The sequence below is a fragment of the Protopterus annectens genome, chromosome 10.part0 (assembly GCF_019279795.1).
Source record: "Protopterus annectens isolate FY-2018-M chromosome 10.part0, PAN1.0, whole genome shotgun sequence".
NCBI lineage: Eukaryota > Metazoa > Chordata > Ceratodontiformes > Protopteridae > Protopterus > Protopterus annectens.
Genome location: NC_056744.1, coordinates 985394335 through 985416093, shown reverse-complemented (window position 1 = coordinate 985416093; position 21759 = coordinate 985394335). Strand labels below are relative to the sequence as shown.

The following is a 21759-nucleotide window of genomic DNA, read 5'->3' as shown; positions in this document are numbered from 1 at the left end:
TATATCCTTGATCTATTTTTAATACTAGATATTACTAGCTAGTAGATAGCTGTTTTCTGTGTTCATACCCTTTCCTCAGTAAAATCTTTCTTTGCCTTCGGCCTTAGGATCCCTTCTTTACTTGTTAGTCAGTGTTCCCTGTTGGGACTATTGTTATTGGATTACTTAATCCTGTTTATATTGATATAGTTGTCAGCTGCCCATTTTAGGCTGTGTGTGTTTTGTGTGAGTTAGTTAGTTAAAATTTCTAAAATAGCTCATAGTTAAAGAGTGTGTTTCATTTAGTGGAAATGTCTGAAGAAAAAGACAAACATCCAAAGTCTGGGTTTAAAAAATGCCCAGACTGCGGACAGAAAATGTCAGTCACGGATGCCCATGTGAAGTGTGTTTACTGTTTGGGTGAGGTGCACCTGCAAGAGTCATGCAGTATCTGTCACTCCTTTTCCACCAGAGTGCTAGCAGAGAGGAAGAAGAAGTTAATTGATAGGGGTTTTATCAAACACCCTTTTTCTGAGGCATTGTCTGACCAGGATGGAGCCAGTAAATCTTCCTCTGAATCTAAGTCTAAAAAAGGAAAAAGGTCAGAAAGTGTGGTGACTTCGGCTCTACTGTCTTCAGAGCTGACAGTCTGTTCTTTTCGGAACCGGGACACTGCTCTGGAACCGGTTGCCAAAAAACCTCCATCCATATTACTCCAGTCGGCTCCATCTGTTCACTCTTCCATCTCCTCTGTTAGCCTCCATCTGTTCACTCTTCCATCTCCTCTGTTAGCCTTTCTAATCTGGACATGGACCAGCTGGTTCAGAAACTCTTAAAGGCACCAGGCCTAGCTAAATTGCTGTCGGCTCAGACCCAACCGTCGGAGCCGAAGACCACTACTCTTGAATTGTCTGCTCCTCCTTCGAGCTATACTGGACCTTCGGAGCTGGAGGAGGCCGACCTGATGATTGTGGATCCCTTGGAGCAGACACCTGCTCCAATGTCATCAGCTCCATCTGCTCAGACGTTCTCGGCACCGACTGGGGACTCTAGGATAGATATAGGAAACACATGTTCAGTTCAGCGACTTTCTCACTCAGATCACTGAGCTACTTGACACATTTTACCAGACTGCAGAGAGATCTCCTTAAGGAGTTGGGAGGTACTCTTCAGGGTGCTGTAGCTTCGAGTGTATCCAACAAGATTGCCACTCAGCTCTCTACCCTCAGTTCGATAGTCAACTCATCCATGCGTCTCGTATCTTACGCAGCTGATGGTTCGAGTAAAGCCGCAGGTACAGGAAATTGCTCTTTGTAGGCATGCCTGGATGCGACTCTCTTCCTTCGGGGAACCCTTCAAGTCTTCCTTTACTAATACCCCATTTGACGGTTCATCTTTGTTTGGGCCAAAGGTGAAGGAGACATTGACCAGGTGTGAGCAAGAAGGAAAGACTCTGTCTGCCGTCGGAGTCTGTTTTTCCACCCCCACTAGACCCTTTCCCAAAGGTCAGAGGGGAGGAAAGATGTGGTTCCGGAAAGCCCAAAAAGCTTTTCAAGACACACGTGGAGAGCCCCCCTCCAGAGGCAGAGGAGGGGGTTTCAGTGGAAGATGTCGCCCTCACGGCAGAGAGGGTCTGCAACACCAGGATGACAGAGATCACTTCTCTGGTCAGTCCTATCAGCGCTCTTGAAGGGAAGCCCGGCTGTCCTACTCTGGAGGCAGTCGGGGGTCGCTTATCATTGTACCCAAAAGCCTGGCTAAATATAACAAAATGACAGCTGGGTACAAAGTAACATTTCCAGAGGGTAATTCATACTTTTCTCCACCCAGCCCCTTCCCATCAAAAAAATCCCGGACGTTCCACCCAGTCACATGGGACAAGCAGCAATAGAGGTATGCCAATTGCTAGAAAAAAAGAGTCATCCAGCCAGTCCCGGCAGACCAGACAGGATTCGGAACCTACTCAAGATTCTTTTTGGTTCCAAAGAAAACAGGGGACTGGAGACCCATTTTGGATCTCAGCAGACTCAACCAATTTGTGAGAAAAGAGAAGTTCTGAATGGTCACGCTACAGTCCATACACCCATTTCTAGGGAAGGACAATTGGGTGTGCTCAATCGATCTCAAGGATGCGTACTACCACATAAAGATGGCCAGGCCATCCAGAGATCACCTGAGTTTCCAGCTGGGAGCCAGTCATTATCAATTTCGAGCTCTGCCCTTTGGTCTCACTACAGCTCCCAGAGTGTTCACGAAGTGCATGGTAGTAGTCATGGCTCACCTGAGGCATCTAGGATGCCAGGTGTTTCCGTATTTGGACGATTGGCTCCTTACCTCCACCACCAGGCATCAACTTCTTCAAGCGAGAGAGGCTACTCTGACACTCTGCAATCGGCTAGGCATTACAGTCAACTTCGAAAAGTCTGCCTTGTTGCCATCACAGCACATCATTTTTATAGGGACAGAATTAGACACGTCAACCACCACTCTTCGTCTTCCACCAGAAAGAATTTGTATTCTTCGCCAACACATCATGTGTCTGATATCAAAGAGCAGAGCACCAGCTGCAGAGGTATTGAAAGTTCTAGGATTGATGGCGGCAGGTATTTTAGCAATCCCGTTAGCAAGGATACATATGAGAATCCTTCATTGGCTTCTGTTCACACAATGGTCTTACCAAGAACTTCCAATGAGTCACATGATCCTGATAACAAAATTCCTGCAAGAAGGATCTTCAGTGGTGGTTGACGTCTCTTCATGTCACAATAGGACATCCCTTCATGCTCCCCCTTCCAGTTGCCACTGTGACCACAGATGCTTCCCTGATATGGTGGGGTGGGGGGTGGCCTTTTCAGGGAAAGACTGCCCAAGGCACATGGACAGATCAAGAATCACATCTGCATATCAATGTCCTGGAGATGAGAGCAGTACTTCTAGCGTTGCAATACTTTCAGGACTGTCTTCCTCTAGGGATAATTGCAATACAGACAGACAATATGTCAGTGATCTGGTATCTGAACAAACAAGGCAGGACCAAGTCTTATCCCCTTTGCCGAGAAGTCCTCAGAGTATGGCAGTGGGCACTGTCATCCCAGCGCTTTCCATTGGCAACGCACATCCCCGGCAAATCCAGCGTCATAGCAGACAGACTGAGCAGAGTAATTTTATTGCCCCACGAATGGTCCCTCAAACAAGAGATTGCAGACAGGATCTTCCGCAAATGAGGCCAGCTTTCCTGCAACCTGTTCACCAGTCACATCAACAACAAATGCAAAAGCTATTTTGCCCTGATTCCCATGCCAGGTCACTCCCCAAGGGATGCTCTTGTCCACGATTGGCCCCAGGTCTCCTCTACGCATTTCCACCAATTCCCCTGATACCCAAATTCTTACAGAAAGCAAAGTCGCTGTGACTGACGATCATCCTTATAGCCCCTCATTGGCCTCAACTGATTTGGTTTCCATTTCTTTACCATCACATTCTGGAAGATCCATGGATCCTGGACCCGGTTCCAGACTTGTTGACACATCCGTCAGGGGATCTTCATCCATCCTTGCAGACACTGAAGCTAACCACTTGGCTACTCCAATTCCCTGCATAGCCAGGCTCTATAATCTTTCCCATGACACTAGTCAGATTTTGTTGGCTTCCCATAAACCTTCCACTAGAAAATTGTATCATAGTAAGTGGAAGAGATTTTCCATTTGGGCTTCCTCCCACGACATTGACCCTTATCAAGCGCTATTGTCTTCTATCTTACAGTTCTTGACAGAAATCTTCAACAAAGGAGCAGCGGCTGCTACGGTGAGAGTACAATTAGCTGCTATATCTAATTTCCATTCAGGAATCGATGGTTTGAATATTATGGCTCACCAATTGTCTAAGGCTTTTCTAAAAGGTTCCTTTCACATGAGGCCTCCAGTGAAGACACCTTATTCCCCCTGGAATTTGAATTTTATGTTATCTCGTGTCATTCTTCCTTCTTTTGAGCCTGCATCATCTTGTGAACTAAAATTTCTGTCATGGAAAACTATATTCTTAGTAGCCATCACTTCAGCCCGTAGAGTGTCATAGTTCCAAGCCCCATCTATCAGGCCCCCTTATATGGTCTTCCATGCTGACAGAGTATCTCTGAGGACAAATCCATCCTTTTTGCCCAAATGAACATTAATCAAGTCATTGAGTTGCCCGTTTTCTTCCCTAATCATACCAACAAATTGGAATATATGTTGCACAAACTCGATGTTCATAGACAACTTAGATTTTATTTGGACAGAACAAAAGACATTAGGAAATCAGATCAGCTCTTTGTGTCCTTTTCTGAGGCCAGGAAAGGTAAACCAGTTGCTAAAACAACCCTCTCTAAGTGGCTGCCAGATTGTATCACCTACACATATGCTTGTCATAATATGCCCTTGTCTAGTAAGGTAAAGGCTCATTCAACCAAAGCAGTTTCTACCTCTTCAGCCTTTTAAGCAAAATTACCTTTGGACAACATCTGTGCAGCAGCCACATGGTCTAAACCTCACACTTTTCTAACTCATTACAAAGTGGATAAGGCCTCCAAGGACAGGGCTTCATTTGGTTCTACGGTTCTGAAGAGTGTACTTCCATGAACCACCCAAGATCAGGGTGCTAGGGACGCTACCCATCAGTGAAGAATGAAAGGCAAGATTGAACAACTTCACATAAAGAAGTTATGTACTCACCATAACATTCCATGTGAGTTATTCCATCTCGCCTTTATTCTCACTTCCCTCCCTCCTTCCCCCTCCTGGCTGGCAGTTGACCTGGAGGCTGTCTTCATCCTGGTTTTTCAATGTGTCTTCACTCCTAGGCAGAATAATTATTGTACTTCTATATGGTACGCAGCAAACAAGATCTGAGGTAATTCCAGCAGTGCATTGTGGGATAAGGGGTGAGGTCTCGAGCTACTGGAGAACTTTGAGCTTGCTAGTCGGCCATGTCAGAGCCGAGGATCGGCTCCGAACCCATCAGTAAAGAATGAAGGCGAGAGGGAACAACTCACATGGAAAGTTATGGTGAGTACATAACTTCTTGTTTCCTTAGTTACAGTGATTTGTTCCCCCAAATTTCTGATAAAGTACTGTCTGTTTAAAAAAAAATTTAATCTGCCAATTTATTACATCCCAAAAAAAAAAAAACATATTCCCAATTAACTCTTGCTTTCTTATCACACCTCCAGCATTTGCTGTCTACCTGTTGAAAAATTCCCTGAAGTCTGCTATATATCAACACTTCCATGTAAAAATCCTAAACCTTTTGGACTTTTTTGCATACTTAAATCCATGTAAATGTCTTCACATTGTTCTTTTGTATATTGCCTTTCCATTCTATTTTCCTAGTTTTTGTAACATCATCTGATTCATTCGTATGCATTATTTTATATGCCCTTCTAAGTATCTCTCTTTAACAACAGCCTCTGTTCTAGATGCAACTAAAAACTAAGCCAGAGCAAGTCTTTCACTTAGCAATCCCTTACACTGTTCTGTTAATCCTGTTAGGGAAGACAGTCTCTCACCTGCAGTCTATTCCTCTGCATGGCTTCATCCAACTCCGTTAGGCTTTGCTCCCTATTTATATGCTCCCAATACCTTGGATCCTTTACAGATTTTCTTTAGTACATTCCATCTCCCCCTTGCAGTCATCACTGTTTGTAAAATTTCCATTCTCCATTCCTGAGTTGGCTTAGTTATTAGAATACTTCCTGCCACTTTATAAATATGACATTCTGGATGATTATTATTCTCCTTAATGGCCTATATTCAAAATAATCTTTCTTCTTATTTCTTGTATTACCCTATTTCGTCATCATTCATTTCCATTTTGATTTTTAACCTACTTGTGTTATGTATATGAGCCGTAACTGCATAGCTATAAAGTATCCCTTCAGTCAGGTAATCATGAACCACCTTGTTCTATGGGGAGAAACGGATTAGCCCACTTTGCTCTTGCTCTCTTCCCCCACCAAATACATTCCTTCAACCGTGTAGTAATTATAGTCCATATCTTCTCTTATTGATAAAAATGTATGACCTTTATGTAAAATTAAAGGGACTACTTGTATCTTGCATATCTGTAGTCAAAAGCTACTGACTTCTAAGTTTTTGTATTATCTTTTGGTTATTTTTTTTATTATCGCAACCACTTTTTTGCGGTTATACTGCTCGCTTCCTGGTGTGTCAATTTAACTATAAGTATATACAGAATCACATTGACAACATTAACTTTATTAAAAATCATTGTTTAGGTAGGAAAAACGGTATGACATGTGAGGAATGACTGCTTGTTTCAAGCTATGCCATTTCCCCGACATCGTCACTGGAGATACATTTCCCACAGCAGTTTTGTGTAACACGCATTCCATATCTCAAGCTGCGAGCCCCGCTTAATGTAACAGACTTACACGCTGACAGTTGTCCACTTGTCTACTACTTCTTGACAGCTACACAAAAAAAAAAAAAGACTAAAAAAAAAAAAAACAAATGAAAAAAAGCTGTCAAGCTTTGTTGTTGCAGCATACAGTTTCTAATAAAGGTGATGGCAGGGAATGCGGTGACAAGCCTTGATATCCTTTTATTCCTTACTGGTACCATTGTCAGCGCTGACATGCGAGTACATTCCGACGGCTTATCAGTGCATTAGCGATCAAGAAGCGGCGAGCGCAAAAAACAGCATAAGTACACCAAAACCATGATCTGCACCATTTTCCACGATACCCCTGCCTAAAACAACCTTTCAGTGTGAAGGAAAACACACTTCTTGACATAACGGCAGCATCACCGTCTACATCTGCGCACGGAGAAGCGAGCGGTATTACCGCGAAAAAGTGGTTGCGATAATATGCAAGTACTGTTTTTTTACATATCTCCTTAGCTGTTGTAATAAAATTCTTTTAATTCCATACTCCTGAATACTTCATCTTATATCCTCATAAATATGACTAATGCTGAAGCAGTTTTGTGTGTAAATACATAATTTACTGCTATAGCCTTTGTTTTAATCTTGATTTTATATCATGAAAATACTTGAAACTGTGAAGTGTCCTTTATAAGTGCAAAATAGTATTATCGAGGAATAAAGCTAGCTTCTTTTATTACCACACCATTTATATCTTTGAATTTGTGAGTCCCTTATTTTCTTTCCTAATAACTCTACGTATAATGCAGAAGCATCCCATGCATTTTTTTTAAATCCGACCATAGCATTTCGCCCCATCTTCATCCAGAAGATTCTAAAAACATATGCATTCTGTGAAAAAGCATTTCCTTAAAGCTGCCTAGAATCTGTCCCCAAGTTTTATATAGTTTCTTGTCATTGTTACACACCACACTATTTTAAATAAAACAGGTATCTTAAATTAAGAAATCTGATTGGAATCAACCATTTGACTGTTTCCTTAAACCTTTATGCAAACATTTATCCTGTTCCTAAATCACATTACAGAAACAGCAAACCTGCCATGCAAACAAAAGTATGTTCCATGTGCCAGTACAGATTCTCCATCAGAGGCTTGGTGTCTGCTTTTAATGGGCGAACTTTTGACTGAACTATAAAATATAACAATGTAAATATAAGAAACAGTTCAAATGTTATTTTAATTATTAGTGTGTTTACAAGGACAAAAACATAAGTGTTTTTTATTTCTGATTATCAGTTAAACAAAAAAAGACTGTCCTTAAGTCTGAGTACGACTACATCTTTCTTAATATTTGTAGAAAAGCACCTCTGTAGTGTTATTTTTATTTCAGAAAAACTTGCTTTACCCTTAGTTGTATTAACTGCCTCCTTGGTTGTGATATGACTGTTAAATGGTAATAGAATAGTGGGAGAATAGCTTAATAATTACAAGTTTATTTTCATTTTAAACAGGTAAGCAATATACAGTAGCAGTGTGTTTAAAAATAAGATGACAGCTATAGTGTATTGCTGTATAAAAGATGATTATTGTAAAAAGATTCATCTTGACCTTTTTAAAATACCACTCTCCATTGCTGTTCCATCGCTTTGCCCTGATGCAAGCCAGAATGTATACGTTTATAATGTACCCCATATGATCACACCCATGTATGTGGTTACTCATTCCCAGTACTTCATTGTAATTTATTTGCAGTAACTGCAACCTTAACATGAAAGAGAGGAATTAAACCACATTTTGTAACATGTAAGACTTATACCTCTCAACTGTACAGATTTTTGCCTCATATTTTTGGTCCGTTTTTCATAAAATTGTGGTTTTCTGGCAAATTAGTGGCAAATCATTAAAGATTGAAGTTAGAAAATGATAGACATTTGTGTTTCAGATTTCATACCCTTCAGAAAATTCACGCTAATGCAAATCCTGTTTTTCTATCAACATTTCAAGTTTGTAAGAGCAGTATTTAAAAATTGTCCCTATTTTTGGGCCTTTGTACCACTTTTATTTATGGCTTTGTCCAGATTTCTTGCTCTAAGAGGTTGAGAGGTATGGTGAGACGGCTCATTTTATTAACAACAGAGAAAGTAATCAGTAAAAATGTAAGAATATCTACTGGAAGTATTATTTCCTGGGAAACTACATTTATATAAAAAAAATATGTGCTGAATTAATTTCGCCACTTGGCAACAAGAAAAAATGGCAACCTCTTCTGTTGAAGTGTTGGGTAATTCTACTAATCTCTGTTTTATTCTGATTACCAAATGTGATGTTGGAGGATACCAAGTTGTAACTCTTGCAGTTTTCTCTTCAGTAGGAGATGAAACTTTGTTGAGGTATGTATTACAGCATTAACCAGCCTTGAAAAAAAGAAAAAAAAGTATCTCCCCTTGAGAGACAAGAGTATACTGACATGAAGTGCAGATGCCCTGGATTTTAAAGTCAGCCGATAGAATACACATGTATTAATATAGTAATTCTTATTCCTTGGTGGTTTGATCTTGTTCATTAAATGACATTTATTTTTCTGTTGTGTCACTTTGTTTCTTGTGGGCATTGTGGTGAACAGACGTTTCTTTTGGGGTGTTGTGTTTTGGTTAAATAGTTTGTGGATTATTGTCACTTGACAATTGCTTACAGTAATGCAATGAAAATTAAATTAACAAACTTCACAAATTTATATTTGTTGAAAGGCAGTTACTGGGGAATTGTATGACAGCAGGCTGTATGTTTCCATGTTTAGTACTGCAATTTTGCAAAAAACATATTTTAAACAGACTGATAGTCCACTGCTAACTTGTAGGTTTTCACTTTTTGCGGAATGTCAGCATGGTGTTCTTATAAATATATGTTGTTGTAAATGGTACCTTATTAGACATGCAAGACAAACAGCATCTCATATCAGTGCACTGATACTACTGTAGTTTCTCAGGCGCTTCTGACATAGGATTCTTTGGTCATGATTGATCTGTATCTCTCATGTAAATGTAGTGCAACAGTCTTGTCATATAGTAATATCATATAGTAATAATGCTAACCCAGTGTGTAGTACATGGTGTTGCAGCCCCCTCGAGTTTAATGGTTCCAATTGCAAAAACAAAATAATTTAGAATGTTTTGATACTCTATTGTAAGCCACACACAGTACTGAAATGAGCTGTGAAACTGGCTACTGGTAAACCAATTAAAAAAATGTACTTATGTCTTCCTGGTACCCTTGCTGTTGACTGCTCAGAAAGCTGGTTATGTTGCATCACAAGAGCTGTCACGTTTTGTGTGTTTCCATTTATAAAATGTTATCCCCTTTACATAAACAGGTTTGTGTGTGTGTCTCAATGGCAGAAGATGTTTAAAAAGATGCATTATTTTTACTTTAAGTATTTAATTTTGTTTAATTTACTTTAATTTTAGTTTTGTGTCATAGGGAGCCAGATCCTGGCCTGGCACTCATTGAGTGCAAGGCAGAGAAGTTTTTGCAAAACAAGATGCTAACTCATTAAAGGATGGACAAGTGCACTGTCTCTCAACATGCATAGCTCCAGGCAGTTTGGAGGATTACCACTTAACCTGTTAGGTGTGGCAAGAATCTGGAGCACCTACCTAGGTCAACATTGAGCGCTTGGAGGACATGCAGATTCTGCACAGAAAGCACTCCTACCAATTACTGAACTGGAAAACCTAGTCCTGTGACGCAGCAACACTAATTGATATTTCAGTATTCTGCCAGCTTTTAGGTCATTCGTTGGAATAGTAACCCACCTAGATTACACTCATTCTTGAGTCTGTCATCCAAGTTTTCAGGTTTTCTCTGATCACGTTTCATTACATGTTCTATAAACACGTCACCAAGTATAATAGTTTCTCCTGTTTTGCAGTAGAAGAAAGTAATTACACCAATAACTACTTTCATTTTTTTCTGGTCACTTGGTATTCCATTGCATGTACCATGAAAAAGCCATTACACTCTATAATTTGTATGTTTAATGATGGAATATTGCTCTGGAAATAATGCAGATCACTAAGTACATGGGCCCTTGGATGCTGTGTGGAAATGCTTACTTTAAGAAGTGGGTTTGGGAGGATAGTTGAACATATTAGCTCAACTAAAAAAAAAATCAGAAATAGTTGGCGTCAGATTAAGGCTATATATTCAGTCAGATTGTACGCAGCTACAGTTCTTGTGTTCAACAACAAATATATGGTGTAATGATTGTCTGTAAGCTTGATAGCCATTATCCCATGTTGAAACTTGCACATGCCTATGTATCGTCAGGGTTCTACATGGTCCTTTTGAAAAGTGTGAAAGGACTGGCATTGCTTTAAAAGCATATAAAGCTTGCTGCTAAGACAAGGGAGCCACTGAGTGATAAATTTGTCTCGGTCACTATTGTTGGTAATGGGTATTTTGAGGTTAGTTGCCTTTCAGTACGTTTTGGCCCTCCTTTCAGTACACCCCCATAGTGAGAGTCTTGAAGTAAAGCAGGTCTTCCATTGACTGGAAAACAAGGCATAGAGTCTGCCCTTAAGAAGTCAGTATAATACTTAAGAGTTTTGAAGTCTGACTTAGTAAAGGCTGCCAAGCCCATTTGCCTTTTTAGTACATAACCGTTGAACTCTCTCCATTTGAAGCAAATGATCTAACTTTGAAAATACTACTTCATAGGTCCTGTGGTTATGTCCTGTTGTGTGTATATATGCTATATGTATGTTTGTTAATCACCAGCATGTTGTCCTGATGTGTATATACGCCATATGTATGTGTGTTCTACTTCTTTTTATTCTCATGTAATGTATTGTAATGTGGAGCTTTTCTCCCCATGCCTCCGCTGAAAAATGGACCTGTGTCCAGTCGGACTTTCCTGGTAAACAAATGTAAAATAAAATGAATAAATAAATAATTATCCTGTCAGCCAATTAGCAATTTTCTGGAAGTTCCAACAGTTGTGGGTGGTCCTGCACCCATGAGACTGCAAATAGTAATGCCACACATCACCTGCATAAGCACACTCATCTCTAGCACCCGCTTATTCCTTTTGCCACTGAGACAGTTTATATCTCAAACCTTGCTATTGCTGGTAAAACATGTCTGCCACTGTTTGTCCTTTGGATTAAATTCTGGTGCTGAAAGTTTTCATATACTGAAAAATGATGAAAAGATGCTTCTTGTAAGATGTGTTTGTGTGACTCCTTATTGATGCCAGCAGGTTGAACCTAGAGCTTTGGTGCCTGAGACTTCATTGGAAAGATTGGCTGAGGCCTAATCCCACTAGTGATAAGTTTGCATTGTCCTTTACCTCCTGGGCTTCCCAGGGTTGGGAATTATCTTTGGTTTGCTGAATTTAAGATTCCTTTCTGGTGTTTCATTTCCACAAAGGGCTTGAAGCGTAGAAGAGGTGCAACTATCATTCCAGTCATACAGTCTCAGTATCAGCTTTTTCCTCCATGATTAGCTCAGCGCTCATTCTGCCTTTTCTGATCAGGAAAGAGGCCCCTTGAGTTATTCAGTTGCCATTTGAGGTTATTAAGGGCTGAGGGTTCTTCTTCTGGAACATTTTCTATCAGCCCAGTTGGACTGGTTCAATCCTAGAGAAGGAGTAGTCACAGGGTGAGTCAGTGCACAGACTCGTCCAGGTATCTGAGATCACCACTTTTATGACTCTCGGTGGGAGCTAGAGTTGTGGTTATAGAGTCTAACCTTAAAGACATCAACATGGTGTTAGCACTGTTGCTTGCACCAGCTTCTCCCTATTCTGCATTACATTCGGGTCTATATTATATTTTCAAAAGTTTTAAACATCGAATACCATATGGTCAACACCATACGAGTGATGTTTGAAATTTCAAAAATATAATAAAAAATTAAAAATAAAAACTATACTTACCTAAACGCTGTAGGCAGGGGGGGCAACCAAACCCCTGCAACTTAAATATTCCTACTCCGAGATCACACTGCATTGAAGTAAAGGGAAAATATTCCCTATGGTGATTTAAATGGTACGCGCGTGACATTTCGATGTTTCAACCAATCGGGTTCACTCAATACGCGTTCGCAGTTTACAATTTTCGATCACGTGATAGGAACCCTTACATTCACCCTGGGTGTTTCAAGATCTGGGTCCCTTGTGACACCAACCTCTATGTACATATGTTGAGCATTTATACAAGACTAGTCAAAATACCAGAGGTGGAATAGTCAGTTGGTGCAGGGTTCCCTTCCCTTTAACATCCCTTTGGAGGAGGGTCAACTGGGAGGGATTTGTTGTTTTGATGGACAAAGGACCTTGCAGCATTCTGGATTTGTCTAGCACTTGTACTGGGTAGTGCCTAGGACTCCTTCCTAGAGTAGCAGAGTCTTCCTCCCTTGTAACCATTGTGTCTGTGTGTATGTGTGTGTGTGTTTTATTTTAGAGGCCTAGAAGTACCCTTGCTCAGCTTTAGCAGTTCTCAAGAGGGCCTAAACTCAGTGTCAGATTAGAATGAGATTTTTGCCCAGCCATCCCAAGACTGACTTCCATGTGATCTCAGTGGGTCTTAGACATCACACTCCCTTCCTTACAAGTCAGGGGAAGCAACGTAGCCTAAGAGGAGGATATGTTTAACAGAAAGGTGTATTTCTGTGCACATCTGGAGCTTGGAAGTATCATCTTTGCATCTCACCTATCCGGGATACAGTTTCTTCTGTTGGTAGCAATGAGAATGACCTGTGATGCATAGTTGTCTAGCCTTCAGCCCCTTTTATCGATGTCAGTGAGAATCACACTTGAAACAATGTGGAAGTCTGAGTAAAAGATGCCTGTGTGTCGTCTTCCTTAGGTTACAGCATTGGAATGCCCTGTGCTGGTTTCCTTTTGTGATGATTTTCATAGGAGCAAAGCTTTTTTGGAAAATGGTGGTGATCAGCACTCATGTACAAGCACTAGTGTGTGACTGCTTGGCTTTTACCCAAAAGGACAAATAGCAACTGCACCAAGGAATTCCTTTTTTTCCATTGATGGTGCAGCCTTAGAGCTGGTATATATATAACTAGTGGGAGTAAGGTAGGCTTGCCCTCAAAAATTAAGGAGGCTGGAGGCTTGCCCCATACTCCCCATAAAAATGCTTTTTTGTGTGTATTTATTCCGATTGCTGTCCACATTCCTGGGGTTTTGCTCCTTTGTGATTTCAAATATTGTGTCAGGAAAAGGTAATATTCACACCACAGGTCCCATTGCTTCCCATCAGAAGTTAATTTCACTGTCTTCCTCTGACTGCATTTGGGGTCCTTCTGTTTCTAAGCAGTACACCTTGTTACCTGTGCTTGTCATCCCCTCCCCTCACTTCAGAAGACCAATGTCACTGTTCTTTAATAGATTGTGTTTGGGCAATGTCTGTTCTCTATTTGGCCCAAGCACCATGTAGCTATTGTGCTTCTCTTGCCTGTTGATACCTGAGCACTCATCTTGTAGGTTGGCCGAAACCTATAGTATGACTCATTGTAAACCTCCTCTTGATCAGATGCTTTGCAGCTGGGAGCAGATTTGAGGCCAAGTTCACACAAAAGTCTGCCAATTGAAATTGGTCCTTCCATCCACCTATCCCCTGAGGGTCATTGCCTGGACTTAGTGTTCATTTGAGTTCCCCATCGATCATTGGACCAAGGGGGACTGATCTCTGAGGTCTGTGCTTGCATGTGGTGTCTGTTTCAGCCTAATGTGTCTGTGTGCTTAACCTGGCAGATGGTCTGTTTACTGTTTCCCCAGTGAGAGAGCACATGGCTGTCCATTCCTGTTGCAGTGAGGCTGTAGTCTCCTCGCTGAAGCAGATGCATCCAAGTAGGTTTTCCATACATGGCGAAGGAAGTGTGGCCTTAAGGGCAATATCAGGAATGGGCCTCTACAAGCTGGACTGTCCAGATTTAGAGCTGTCCTTTTCAGGTGGGATCACAACCCTCCTGTCTCTGTCATGGATCAGCATGACACAAGGTAAAGTGCTGAATTGTCAGGTTACTTCTGGATATTCCTTTTTTCTTGTTTTCAGTAATGTAACTCTTGCCCCCCCCCCCCCCCCCCCCAGGTAGCTGAGGGTTTACATGGATGGCTTTAGAGCCTTCCTTGGGCTTGATCAGAGATGTTCCACTACCTCTCTTGGGGTGTCAGAAATTAGTTTTTTTCTTCTTTTCTCCGAGATCCACCCATATCCCCTGATTAACAGCAGAATCCTCTGAGAGCTGTTGGGATGTCTTCTTCTAAGATTCAAGTGGGAGTGGTTCTCCAAGTAGACAGGGTAGTATGTTATACTGCCCTGGTCAGCTTTGGCACATGTCTTAGAGGTTCTTAATGCTATTGCTGGTATTTGGGTGCAGTATGGAGAAGGGAGCATGTGTTACTATTAAATTGTGTAGAAGGAGGAAGAGAACAAGAGTGAAACCTAGCTGATTTATTTTACATTTGCTAACCAGCTGAGCACACTGGTCCAAGGAACCTTTTCAGGCAGAACCCCCTGTGACGAAAGGAGATACTGCCAGCCCAGCTAGCTGGAAGTTTGTAAATAATTATATGTCACTTGTGAATACTGAAATGATTTATACCCGATGCTTATGTTACAAATGTATTAGAACTGTATGTCATTTGTATATCTAAGTGCTTGTACAGATGCGTTTGTTGAAAAGGGTACTTGCAGAGTGCTGTTTGAAATTTAACCACAGTGTGTTCTACTGAAAGAGAACAGAAATGTGCATGCATTATTGTAACTGTTTAAATGAATATATTTTAACAGTGGAAACTGGAATATAGGAGATTAACTTCAGAAAAATAACTGAAATTAAATTACTTTATGGCTAGGCCATAAGAGATGGTATGTTTCAGTTTTCGTTACAACAAGAGACACAAAGTCTGTACTAGGAAACTTTCTGTATTGTCTCTAGAGTATAGTCATTCTCTTAGATACAGTGAGGAATATAACAAAGCTTAGTTTAGATGTATTTATGTATTTGAGACTGTCCTGTGATGGTGTTTTAAATATTTCCTGTGGTTTTGAACTCTAATCTTACTGTGAATATATATTTAGTATTGCCTTGTTATTTTATTATTTATTATTAAATATATTTAAGCCTTTCATTGTGGCTGATCTGTGTAGAGATATTTAAATTTTGAGAGTACTTGCATATTTATTTTGTGAAACTGTGTGGGCCACTCCTAATAGCCTTGCTCTTGACCAAACTACCGGTTGTGTTAATATTAATATTAATATTACACAGTTAGATTGGACACCCTTTGTTAAGGGCCTTAAAGTAACTGATAAGGGGTGACTGGTTGCAGTAATAACTACTTTATATTCTGGGCAGAAGTGGATATTGCTAGTAAACCTGTTCCAGCCTTTCCCAGGAGATTGAGTGAGTGAGTGAGTGAGTGTCAGCTACTTGGGCAGGGACACGAAGCACTGTTGGACAGAGAAGGGTGCTGGAGGTCTTAGCTTGGTCACTCAGCTGAGATGTCAACTCTGTAGCTGTGCCAGTGAGGAGTCTTATTGGGAATTTGGAGAAAGGTAGAGGAACCAGCCCAAGACTGACTCTGGTCTCTGTGAGCTCTTAAGGGAAATTGCAATTGATGCAAAGAGCTGCATCTGGAAATACTGTGCCTGTACTTGCTATCCTCTCAGTGAATGTCCCCCACTGTTGCTAGTGGTAAGCATTGAGGCTTCTTGATTACTGGTCCAGTGGTGGGTCATCACACACTCAACCAAGAGGAGTGAAATGGTTCTAAAAATGTTAATACATTTAGCAACATATGGTTCTAAAAATTTTAAGACAAGCAGTAACGAGTAATAGTCCATTTGAAAATGTAATTGTAGCAAGTTCAGTAGCTGGATGTTAATAGCTCTGGAATGGAACACAAAGTAAAACAACTGAAGTAATAATAGCACACTGGTTCAAGGAACCTTTACAGGCAGAACCCTAACCAAGAGGAGTAAAATGTTTCTAAAATATTAATAGATTCAGCAACAGGTGATTCTAAAAAACAACTGAAGTAATAATAGCACACTGGTTCAAGGAACCTTTACAGGCAGAACCCTAACCAAGAGGAGTAAAATGTTTCTAAAATATTAATAGATTCAGCAACAGGTGATTCTAAAAATGTTAATACTATCAGTAACGGCTAACAGTCCATTTGAAAATGTAGTTGTAGCAAGTTCAGTAGCTGGATATTAATAGCTCTGGAATGGAACTCAAAGTAAAACAGCTGAAGTAGTAACAGATCTGTGATAGTGTGCTGTACAGTCCGTTAATATACAGGTATGATAAAAGTGCATGGAGAAACAGAATTAACTGATCTCTAATAGTCTGTTAATTAACAACTGTAATAATGATGTAGATATAATGAAATGCATCCCAAAAAAGAACTGTAGAATAAATCATTAGGTGAGTGCTAGTACAGGGTAGGTACAAAGATATGTTACTAGGCTTGGTAGGGTGACTCTGGCACAGGAGAAAGAGTAGGTGGTTAATGTAAGTCATTATTTATAGTGTATCAATAAATTATGGACTATCTTAAGCTACTAAAGGAATAGTTAAAATTAGTTTAATCAACCATTTTGCGTGGAGCACAGTTGTTTTGAACTCTTTTCTTTGAGTTAATCTCAAGTCAATAGGTATTGCACAGAAGAATTGATTGCGTACTGTAACACTGTTTCTTCAAGGTCATCTTACTCACCAGGTATCCTTCCTTTGCTGAATGGCTGGCTTGCTTTTAGATTAGAGCTTTTGAAGTTTGACAATAGATGGTGTGTTGAAGCTTCTGTCTGCAAACACACATAATTTTGCCTGTATATTTAGCCCTATTTTCCTTGTTGAAAATGTCTCTTGGGAGCAAAGAACTAGAGAACAAGTAGGATCATCATTCCTTTCATATTGATGGGTCACTTGACCACTAGCACTTTTGCTGAGGGGGTCCTTCCACAAACCTGACAAGAAACTAGAACTAGGTATCCTCCAACTTAACTTTACAGACACCAGTGATGTAGTGCTGTGGAGCTATCCCATTTAACTACCCCTGTTTAAAATGAGAAGTCTGCACCTCATCTAATTTTTAGGTAGAAATGTTACATGTTGCAAATACTAGCAAGATTGCACACCCTGCTACCTTCCTGGTCCCTCTAGAGACTTGTAGCATTTACCAATTCGAAACAAAGAACTGCCAGCAGTAAGGAGATGCAAGTGAATTGCATAATTTGAGAAATTGAGCATTAAGATTGCTTGTTGGCTAAGCATATTTTGACAAATACTGCGTCACAGTTTTTAGTTAGTTGAAGTTCAGCAAAAGAAGTGATATCAACTATAATTGTACCCAGTAAGGATCAGAGTCTGTAGGCTGACTATTTGTTTGCCTCAATATAGCTGCAGACTGAAGCTGTCTATTTTTAGCATCCTAGTTTTCATGCCCCATATTTTTTTAATCATTCTGTTTTTTATTTTTTTGCTTCTGCTAGGCAAGTTTATGTTTCTGAATATGTGTATTCCATAAGAGTGCTGCTTTAAACCTTTGCTACCTCCTACATGATAAATATTTCTACACACTAACCCCAATCCTTCCTCTTTTCAGCTCCATGTTATATTTGGTTCATATTGACGTTTATTTTTATTTATTTATTTTTTTTTTTTTTTTTACTGAAAGTTGCTACGATCTGTATACTACTGCTCCATTGTTTTTGTGAGATTTGAAAACTTTTTCTTTTAACACAAATACATTAATGAGAGAAGGATTAAAATTAAACACAACAATAACTTTCAGTGTCAAACTAATCATTACTTATACAGCTGCAGCAATGGAATGTAATCTTGGCTGTGATTCTTCTTTGTCTATTTCAGAGGAAGGAAGATTTATGAACCTCCTCGATTTATGCGTGTAAATCTAGCAGCAGAGCAACTTCTGGAAATTATCCAGAACAGAAGGAACCAAGGAGAAGAATTGGGTAACATTTCTTTTTTGTCAAGGCTGAATCATTTGAATGACTAGATTTAACAAGTTTTGTCATTTCCCTTTTGTGTTTTCTCTTTTATCCAGCCTTTCATTTAGTATAGACAAAACCACTGTCAATTAAGTGTTGTTGTAAGGCAGTAGTAAATTAATAATATGTGTAAGACAGAAGCAAATATGAATGGTCTTGTCATCAGCTGTATGATACTAATGTTCAAAATAAAATGTTTTCAAGTGTTGCACTGTTAGACCTATATAGTATGAAACATTTTTCCATAAAACAGTTTCTTTGACATTTACAGCTGGAATGAAATTAAGCTAAGGAATGCCGTGTTTCTGTAATCCCTTGTGTAGAGACTGTTTTGTGGTCAGATGAATTCTTAACAATAAAAAACAAAGTCCTCCCCTAATAGTCCCAGGAGAGAGGGCTGGGCTAGCAGTCTGTCTTTCCCACAGTTATTAAGAGTATGGTACTTTGAAAGCTACTGAATAGAGGCTTACAGAAGCCTGATATGTAGTGCTCCTTATGGAAGCTGTTCTTCATTCCATCCGTAGAACAGAGAAAGGGGCCTCTCTAGTGAAACAGGGAGTTGATTAGAGCCAAGTTTCTTTTCTTTTGTGTCCTGTTTGTAGGAAGAACCCCTTTTAAATAATTTTCAAAAGCAAGCTATTCATTTGCTTCAACTTAAGAGACCCTTAACAGGTACAAAATTAGACTTCCCATGACATTTTCTGTGTATCATGTTTGAGACAGAGACTTGTAGTATCTTTGCCAAAATTAGACCAAAGGATACAAATCAGTATTATACTGAAGTCCATGGCTGTTAAATCCACCCTAAAGCTGTTTCAATCAAAAGCTATGTTGTTTGAAAAGTTTATAAAAATGTTTCAGTACTGTGCAAACCAGAAATGTATTTCAAAGTCTTACATTTATTGCATTCTTAAACTTTTTTTTTTTTTTTTTTTTTTTTTAACAGCAATTACAGAAGACACAATTTGTGTTGGCTTGGCTAGAATAGGTGCTATAGACCAGGTTATTTCCTCTGGCACTTTGAAACAGATGGCAACAGTCGACTTGGGAGCACCGCTCCATTCTTTAATTATCACAGGTCATATGCATCCTATGGAAATAGACATGCTTAAGCTCTTCTCTGTGGATGACTCTAGTTTTAATAATTTGAATCAAATCGACAGTTCAACATATAACTCATAAAATAAAGACAGTGTTCTATAATATTTATGGTACTCCTATTAACTGTTTTCTGAAATCTACACTGGGAGGATGTCCTCTAAATATTTAAAAGTTGTCCACAGACAGCAGGTAAACTGGAGATTTTGCAAACATTTTTCATATGTATTTGTTCCAAATTTTCAGTTAATTTTGTCATTATTTATATGTTTATGGTAATAATTCATACTAAGTTATGAGTGTTCTACTTATGACAGATGTATTTCTTAATTCAAACAATTAATTGTAGAATAGATTCTGTGGACACACTGAAAAGTAGATAGCTCTCAACAGTTAAAATCCCTTAATGATACATGGATGACCCATGCTGTTCAGTCAGACTTCTTTACCAGTCTCAGTTTGACTTTTTTTTTCTATGCCCTGAGGGGCATATCCCCAATGTGCATTTGCATTGAGGTCATGTACTGAGTATATAAGAGCACCTAATCCCAGTGCCTGTCGGTTCTTTTCTTCCTCTCACACAGAAAGGACCTCGAGCCTGCTGCATGTCTGTGAAAAATTCCAGCATTAAGTACCTAGAAGCGAAATAACTGAGTGTCTCTCTGAACCTTAAATTATTAATCTCAATACATGCATGGTGGCACAGAGGGGTTTACCCTCATCTCTGCCTCAGTAAACCCTGGTTCAGCTAGCAGTCCGACTGCTGGAGGGGGGAGACAATACAGCTTGTTGTGCCACTGCTATCTGCTTGAAGCCTTCAGATGGTGTAACAGCAGAGATGCTGGAAAAAGGATGTTGTGACTTCAGCCTGCCAGGCAGCACTGTACTCTGCAGTTGGGGATAAGTGAGCATGAGGAAGTACTCAGTAACCTTACCATAGGGCCCAGCATTGCAGACCCCTGCTTTGACAAGGAGGATCTGTCACTGCTGTGGAGAGGGTATTAGATTAAGATACCCCACCCACCTGAATGATCGCCAATAATGAGCTTACTGTTGCCCCTGCTACAGCATTAGCTATTAGGACAGAAGGACAAAAGGGCCAAGCATTTAGTGGGAAAAGTTTGATAATTAGCATGGGGGGGGGGGGTAGAAGATTATGATAAAGGGGAAAAAAATGCTAGTCAAGACCTGCACCAGAATTGTTTTTATTGGCTTTGGGAGGAGAACAACATGAATCACTGCTATAAGTACTAACAGTTCTGTGTTGCTGCATGCAGATAGAGGGAGATTCTCATGGCCTACTTCACTACCACCAAGATGATGGCAGTCAGCTGAAATTTCCTCATGCAAAAATTAGTTAAGGTGTAACAGGCAGCCCCAAGGCATACCACAAATGTTCCAGATTTTTGCTGGATATTTTTGGTCTGTTCATCATAAAATTTGTGGTTTGTGGCAAATCGCTGAAGATTGAAGTCACTAAATAATGACATGCTTTGAGTTTTAGACTTCATATCCTTCAGAAAATGCATTCTTATACAAATCCTGTTACTCTAGCAACTTTATAGGTTTGTAAGAGCAGTATTTAAAATCTGTCCATGTTTTCGGATTTTTCTCCCCCCTATTATTTTAGGCTTTGTCTATATTTCTTGTGATAAGCAGTTAAGAGATGTGGCCCCAGGTCTCAGCTTGATCATCATCACATGGTCTTGAAGCTCAGAGAGCAGACTATAGCCTACATTCATAACCTGTCATTTGTTCCTGATTTTTTGCAAATGTCCCTGATTCTGCCTGTATTTGCCCTACCCCTTGTACATTTTTTGACTTTGTGGTAAATCACTGATGATTACAAGTTATTCGCCAGTACAAAACATTAGAGTTTCATACATTTTATTGATCAGAAAATGCATTCTAATGCAAAATCTGTTGCACTATTAAAGTTTTTCTGTCAGTTAAAGTAATAGTTAAAAACTTTCCTTGATTTTGGACCTTTATCTCCTCCCCATTATTTTTGACTTTGTCCAGAATTTGAGCAAAGACAATGAGGTATTGACTAGCCCTCCTACAGGTAATGCCATTGTTAAAACTGTCTTCCTGCTCCTACATCTGTTGAAAGTATCATCCAGTAGCATGGGCTCATGTTTACATTTTTCCTTTCCTTCAGTGGATGGTGGGCTTGGATAAGGTGCACCCCTGGCTCTAACTTTGGGAGTGCATTCCTGGGTGTAGGCAGTGCCTGACTATCAGATGATTGGATGTAGCTCAAAG

The 21759-nt window shown here is 39.9% G+C and overlaps 1 protein-coding gene across 1 annotated transcript in view; it reads left to right on the top strand.

Moving 5' to 3' along the window:
- Positions 1-20980, top strand: part of DPH5 (diphthamide biosynthesis 5) — a 386494-nt gene extending 365514 nt beyond the window's left edge. The window contains exons 6-7 of the mRNA XM_044085749.1: positions 18257-18360; positions 19343-20980. Coding sequence (XP_043941684.1) covers positions 18257-18360; positions 19343-19578 — 340 coding nt within the window. The 3' untranslated portion in view covers positions 19579-20980. The remainder of the gene's footprint in view (positions 1-18256; positions 18361-19342) is intronic.
- The last annotated feature ends 779 nt before the right edge of the window (positions 20981-21759 follow it).